Genomic DNA, 7512 nt, shown 5'->3' on the forward strand with positions numbered 1-7512 from the left:
CTGGGCCTCGACCCGCGCCGAGACTATGCGGCCGCGGTGCCCCGGCTGCTGCACGGACTGGCCGACGGCGCGCACGGCCTGGCCGACGGGCCCCTCGGTCTCCCCGGGCTGGCAGCGCCGCCCGGCCTGGAGGAACTGCAGGTAAGACCGGAGCGGGCCAGGGTGGGCCAGGGCCATCGCAGTGACTTAGCTTGGACCCCGACTTTTCTCCCAACTCGCAACTTTCCCTTTGGACGCGGACGCGCCCAGGTCCTCGGTCAGACGCTGCCTGTGCCTTAAGGTGGGCTGCAACTGAGTGGGCGCGCGGTGCCTGAATGGCAGCAACCCTCGGCAGAGGCCGGATCACTGCTTTCCGTCCCTGCTGTGCGGTTGGGCCACACTGGGCATCCGTGTGGAGTCCTAGTCTGCTGAGGTGGCCAGGCCCCGGCTAAGAGAGGCACAGTCGTTGTCTGTCCAAGGCAGCGCGATCACCCAGGACTGCAGCTTGGGCGCAGATGGTGCGCAGTCCAGGCGATTCCTGGTCACGCCAATAGCCGCCTCAGGCAGCAGTTGTGTGAATAGGGCGGAGCAGACCTGGACTTGGGGGCAGGGGGGCTTGGGAAGCCGCTGGAGACAAGGTCCGCATGCACCCTCACTGCCGTCCTCTCCCATTTGCAGGCCATGGATGAGCCAGGAATGAGCCTCTTGGACCAGTCCGTGATCAAAAAAGGTAAGGAATGGTGAGCACCGTCTAGCGCAAAGCCAGGCGTGACTGTGCAGGCCCTGGGCGCCCAGACCCATTTTCTTATCTCTGGCCCATGCTTATTGTGCATCGCCAGGCTCCGAGGCCACGGAACATCCTTTTCCGCCCAGTAGAGGGGCAGCGGAGGCTGTGGGCCCGGCCAGTTGTGCAGCCGCGCTGGCTAGTTTTGTCCCTGCGGGGGGCGGGGGGGGGAGCCCGCAGAGGGGGCCGCACTCTCACCGCTACCGCGCTGGGCTTGGCCTCTCCTCGCCGAGGGCGCACTTTCGGATCTGGAGTTAATTTACAGAACGAGTTAAACCACTTCCCTGTTTTCTAAGAAATGGGACTGGAAGTGCTGTTCCCACAGATTTTGTTAAATGATTCCCACTTCACTGATCTTTAAATTTTTGGAGACTGGCAGGTGCTTTCTGCCATTTTCTTTTCAACAGAACCTTGGTGGCCTTGCATCCTCCCCATGTCCCAGGGCAGGGCATATTCTTTCAGCCTCCTGCGACATTTAAGATTAGAGGACCTAGCCTGTGTGACTAGTGTACTCCTGGTCAGGCCTATCTCTCCTGGCGTGTCTGTGTCTCTGAGCTCAGGATCCTGTCTCTAAGTTCCTCGCCTAGGTGACAGTATTTCTGTGGGTATCTTTGTTGTTGTGTTTTTGTGACTTGCATCTGTGTATGTTGGGATATATTTTCTGTGTTGGAGAGTTTCTGTGTACCTGACGGTCCAGGTTATGTCCTGGAATTTATTCTTTGGTATCTGAGGATTTCTAAGCATGTCTGGGCAGCTCTCTTTGCTTTTTTGTTTTGTTTTAGGTTTTTTTGGTTTTGTTTTGTTTTTTAGTTTTTTATTTATTATTTTTATTTTGTGTGTGTGCATTGCATGCATGTAGGTAAGTACACCCATGTCGTGCAATGCCCGCGGAGGTCAGAAGAGGCTGTCAGATCCCCTGGGACTGGAGTTACAGACAGCTGTTAGCTGCCATGTGGGTGCCGGGATTCAAACCCTGGTCTTCTGCAAGAACAACCAGTGTTCTTAACTGCTGAGCCATCTCTCCAGCCCCAGGTTTCTTTGTTTTGTTTTGGTTTGGTTCTTGGTTTTGGTTTTTGCCTTCAAAAATTTGTGTGTCCTTTTGGCATTAGTTTAAAATAATTCAGTGGTATGGATTTTTCTGGCCTGAGAACCAAGTTCTGACCATGCCAGGAAAAGCTAAGAGACAGATGCAGAGGAGCCCAGACCTTGGGCAAGCTCTGTAGATTTGGGGTGGGTGCCCAAAGGAATTCAGAAGCACCCAGGAGCCCATGGTGCCTGAGGGCATGCACACCTCCCACAGGATTTGGCTGGAGCTGTTTTTCAAACAAGTGAATTCAAGCCCAGGCTGTTTGCCCTGCACAGGTTCTCTGGGGAGGCTTGTGGTGGGAGAAGGGATGATGGAGGAGGCTGGACTTCCAGGAACTAGAGCTGGGTTACCAGGATCTTGGAGTTGACTGGATGATCTGGACTGTGTGGAGTTTGTTGGATGAGAGGACTTGCCTCCCAGAACTTAGTGAGGGGTGCCTCCAGAAACTGAGACTGTCACCAGAAGCTGGGGGTACAGGAAGGATGCTGGAAACCACATATACACCCCAGCAGCTCTTTACTATCAGCACTTTGTTGGTTTATTGGACAGCTCCTGTTAGCTGTATCCAGATGCCACAATTCAGAGCCTGCTACCAGGCTTGGTCCATCTGTAAGACCCCAGTCCCTGGCTCCTGTCCAGGCTCAAGGGCAGGGAACCCAGGTTCACTGACTTCTTGAGAGACCCAAACCTTGCATTCTGGGAAGGGGGCGGGGGTCCTCAGGTAGAAGAATCTGCTGTTGGTTTGAGTACTAAAGTCAGTAAGCAAACCTAAGCCCAGGCCAGGACACAAGATGTTAAGAGGGACTGGGTGGAATCCAGCCAGAGTTAGTTTCTCTCAGAGGACATCGGCTTCCAAAACTCCTTGATCTTAGGTGTGCCCCAGGCTCCCGAGGCAGTCCTCAGGACACACAGAGGTCTGGAATATCCTGAGAGTTACTTGCAGAATTCTGGGGCCCACTGGGCTTCCCAGATAGGTTGCTTGCCGGTCAGTGTCCACGGGGAGCGAGTTGGAGTGTCCAAGATCTGAGGGAAGGAGATATCAAGTCACAGCCCGAGGGACTGCAGGAGCAGTGGGAAGGAGGGAGACAGAGCTGGGGTAACCTGAGGATGGAGCTGGATCCTGCGCATGCAGCTAGCTAGGTGGTCGGCTGCCCGTGGTGTCTCTGCGAAAGAGAGAGGGACTCGCACTGTCCACCCGGTCCACCCGGAGAGGAGGGATTGTGGTGAGGCCGGCGGCGCTGCAGGAGCCCTGTATCCCGGGGAGAGCAGTTTTTACCGGGGTTCTGCGGGTTCTACGGGGTTCTGCGGGTTCTATGCCTTCAGCCTCTTGGGCGGCCATCCGGGCGGCAGGTTGGCACCCTTCTTCGTCCTCAGGCGCTTCTGTAGGCATCGGGTTGTTTACCAAAGACCCCTGACGATGCCCGGTGCGGTGCGTAGACCCCACACCGCTGAGGCCCTGGAAATCCATCTTGGCGATCTTGGCCGGCTGAAGCGTCCTGGTGTGAAGGGAGCCAGCATCCTACCCCGCTGCCGGCCTGAGTGCGAAGCACGCGCAGTCCCAGCCTCCCAGGGGTACGGGGAGGCCTCGGGTCTATCTCGCCAGTGCTGCTGGGGACTGGAGCCTGGACGGTCTCACAGCACACACCTGTGTGGTACAGCCTTCCAGGGCTCCAGGCACTTGTCCTAAAGGGGACTCGGCAGGATGCCCGCCCCACCACACATTTTCTGGATCAGCCGGTTACAGCCACCACGTGGGTTAGGGGTGGTAGACAAGGCTGAGGGAATCGGAGGGAAATGAGCGCTCCATTTTTCTGCGCACAGCTGTCACCTCCAGTTCTGCAACCTGTCCCAGAGACGTAGAAAGCAGGAGGCACTGGAGGGGAGATGGAACTGCAAAGGAATAGTTTGCAGTTGGGAAGGTGGGGGTGTCAGTGCAGGGCATCTTAGGACTTCACTGGAGAAGCAGCGAGTCCCCGAAGTTAGGAAGCTTCCTAGAGAACTGACATTTGTAGGGTGTTTGCTCAGTGAACGAGGACTGGGTTTGGAAGGCTTGACTGCATTGGGATAGCGGTGTAGAGATGGACCAGTTACTTCATCATGCTAGGCACAGCATGTATAAATGTGGAAACCCCAGAGAGGAAAAAAAATGATTCGAAATGTGTGTGGGTTTCATGCTATACAGTCACAGCTGTAGGGGAGTGGCTTGGGGAGAAGACTTGAGATTCACCCCTCCCTCCCTCCAGAGTGGCTGCTCCCCTACAGGGAAAATCTTTCTGGGCACGCAGGTGGTCTGGATCTCAAGGGGTCTCCAGCACAGAGAGGGATGCAAACAGCCACCCTCTCTCCTGCTCTCTTTAGCTCTATGGAAAGTTCGGGGTGGGGGGTGGCGAGGAGAGAAGAGTCAGGAGCAAAGCGAGGCACTTGGCTCCAGAGAAACAGCTACAGGCAGGTGTGGCTATTACACCAACCCCCCTCGCCCCCAGGAGACAGAGGCAGGAGGATCACTGTGAGTTCGAGGACAGTTTAGCTTGGTCTATATGTGTGAGTTCCAGGGCAGCTAGGGGAAAAACTTAGTAATCAAGATAAGTAAAATTGTTTTAAAATTTGACAACTCCACACATGTATATAATGAATTTTGGTCATTTCTCCATTACCCTCACTCATTCCCCTTCTGATGAAACTCTTCTCCCTCTCCTCTTCTCATGTCTCTCTCTCTCTCTTTTTTTTTCTTGTGGTACATTGAGAAGCTATGGTGTCCTGCCTTAGCATGGGTATGGGGGCAACTTACCAAGAACAATACCACTGAAAAACAATGATACACCTTCCTCCAGCCACCATTAACTGTCCATAGTCCCACACAGAGGGGGAGTGACTCATGACCCCCTCCCCCATATCTAGTAGCTTTTTAAAAAAATTTTACATTTATATTTACTTGTGCATTTGTGTGGGCACATGTCCCATGGGGGCAATTTACAGGAGTTGATTCTCTCCTTCCACCCTTATGTGAGTTTCAGGTATGGAACTCAGGTGGTCAGGCTTGACAGGAAGCACCTTTACCTCTTAAGCCATCTTGCCGGCCCAATAAGTAATATCTTAATGTATTACTTTAAAATTAAAAATAATGGAAATAAATCCATGATAAACTATCAAAAATTTACATGAAGACAAAACCCAGCCCAGCATTTCCAGAACCCTTTCTCACTTGCCTCCTAGGACTTTCACCCCAGAAGGCAACTGAAAGAACATTGCCCACCTAGAACATGAAATTTACCTGATAGTGGGAGTCATGGAGCGCATGAGCAGGGGGCTGAAAGGATAGAGGAGGGTGGGTACAGGGGGCTTAAAAGAAGCCCTCTGGCAGTTGATGAGACAAGCAGGCCCACCTGAGAGAAATGAGACTCAAGTGAGCTGGAGAAGGGTCACTGCCTCTCCTGTTTGCCCCAGGTTGGCCATTAGGACCCTAAGTGTGTTCTAAAGACCTCCTAGTGGTACTTTTTAAAATAATATGGGTAAGGCCCTGTAATTCTAGCACTTGAGAGGCTGAAACAGGAACATCCTGAGCTCAAAGCCAGTGGGAACTATCTATTGAGTTCAACCCCAGCATGCACACACTGAGACCATCTCAGAAAACAAAAACAAAATGCAGAATTTTTTTAGATACCTCCTCACAGCTACTGAAGGAGAATCCCTGAAAGTATGTATGACCCAGGAAGTTTTACACACACACACACACACACACACAGAGTTTTTGAGACAGGGCCACACTATGTAGCACTGGCTGGTGTGGAACTCATTATGCAGACCAGACTGGCCTAAAAGTCACAGAGATCTGCCTGCTTTTCAGGAAGTACATTTTAAAATTGGGGTAAAATGTACATCCAGGACTGGAGAAATGGTTCAGTGGTTACTGGCTGCTCTTGCAGAAGACCTGGGTTCAAATCCCAGCACCCACATGGTAGCTAACAGCCATCCATAACTCCAGTTCCAGAGGATCTGACGCCCTCTACTGACCTCTGAAGGCAGTGCACTACAGGGGTACACTTACATACATGCAGGCAATGCATGCATACACATAAAATAAAAATAATAACACGTGGGGGCTGGAGAGATGACTCAGTGGTTAAGAGCACTGACTGCTCTTGCAGAGGACCTGGGTTTGATTCCCAGCACCCAGATGGCGGCTATGAACCGTCCTTAACTCCAGTTCCAGGGGAATCCAAAGCCCTCTTCTGACTGCTACAGCATTGCACGACACAGGTGCACTCACGTACATGCAGGTAACACACTCATACATATAAAATAAATATAATAAATAAAATATATTTTTTTTAAAGCCGGGCATGGTGGCGCATGCCTTTAATCCCAGCACTTGGGAGGCAGAGGCAGGTGGATCTCTATGCGTTCAAGCCTAGCTTGGTCTACATAGTGAGTTCCAGGACAGCTGGGGCTATCGGGAGACCCTGTCTCAAAAAGACAAAATAATAATAATAATAATAATAATAATAATAATAATAATGTACATTCATTGTAAAATTACAATTTAATGATTTTAACTTTTTAACATTTATTTATTTACTTTGTGTGTGTGTCTATATGTGTAGGTCAGAGGACAATTTGTGAGAGTTGGTTCTATTCTTATACTATGGGTTCTGGGGATTGAATTCAGGGTTGGATTTTGTGGCAAGTGCCCTTAATCACTGAGCCATCTCTCAGCCCAATTTAATAATTTTTAATAGATGTATAGAGTGTGTAACCACAACCACAATTCACCTGAGATATGTCTGTCACCCTTCAAAATTCCCTCATTCCTTTTTGTAGTTTTCTTTTTTGTCCCAAGCCTTAGGCAATGACTGATTTGCTTTTATTCCATAAATTTGCATATTCCAGATTTGTTGTATAGGTAGTATAGTTATGCAGACTTTTGAGGGTTATGCATAATGTTTTGAGGGTTTGTCTTTAATGTAACATGTATCAGTTACTGTTTCTTTTTTATTGTTGAGTAATATTCCTCTGAATGGATTTTTATTCTTTGGTTAGGTAGTAGGCACTTGAGTTGTTTGCCCTTTTGCCTGTTATGAATAATGTTGCTATAGACATCCATATACATGCCTTTGGGTAGACATGTATTTTCCCTACTCTTGAGGAAATTGTTAGAACTGGAATTGCTAGACTGTATGGTCCATTTATGTTTAATAAGAAACTCCTAATAAGTGGAGTCCATCTAAGGAAGAATGGAAAGGATGGAGAGGAGGAAAGAGGAGGGGAAGGAAAAGAAGGGTTTGGGGAAGGAAGGGAGGAAGGTAGAGAGGGAAGAGGAGAGAGGAGGGGAGGGAAAGGAAAAGGAGAAAGGGAAGGAAGGAAGGAAGGAAGGAAGGAAGGAAGGAAGGAAGGAAAAGAAGGGTTCCAGTGATTTTCTTAAGTGGCTGGACTGTTTTATATTCCTACTAGTAATGAGTGGGTGTTCTAGTTTCTCCATACCCTCACCTACACTCGGTATTGGCTTTATTATAACAATCGGGCATCTCCATATTGTCTTATTTGCATTTCCCTAATGACTAATGATGTTGAGTATTTTGTGTATGTTTATTAGCAGTTTATCCTATTATTTTTAATGAAGTGTCCTCACATGCCTTCCAATCTATGACTCATCCCTTTCCTTTCT

At 49.9% G+C, this 7512-nt stretch overlaps 1 protein-coding gene across 1 annotated transcript in view; it reads left to right on the forward strand.

Annotated features, from left to right (window-relative positions):
* Positions 1-7512, forward strand: part of Tfap2e (transcription factor AP-2 epsilon) — an 18650-nt gene that overhangs the window by 663 nt on the left and 10475 nt on the right. The window contains exons 2-3 of the mRNA XM_008832114.2: positions 1-141; positions 658-709. The exon at positions 1-141 is cut by the window's left edge and continues 345 nt beyond it. Of these exons, the coding sequence (XP_008830336.1) occupies positions 1-141; positions 658-709 (193 nt within the window). The remainder of the gene's footprint in view (positions 142-657; positions 710-7512) is intronic.

This window comes from Nannospalax galili, unplaced genomic scaffold (genome assembly GCF_000622305.1).
Source record: "Nannospalax galili isolate Female #2095 unplaced genomic scaffold, S.galili_v1.0 scaffold1055, whole genome shotgun sequence".
Classification (NCBI taxonomy): Eukaryota; Metazoa; Chordata; class Mammalia; order Rodentia; family Spalacidae; genus Nannospalax; species Nannospalax galili.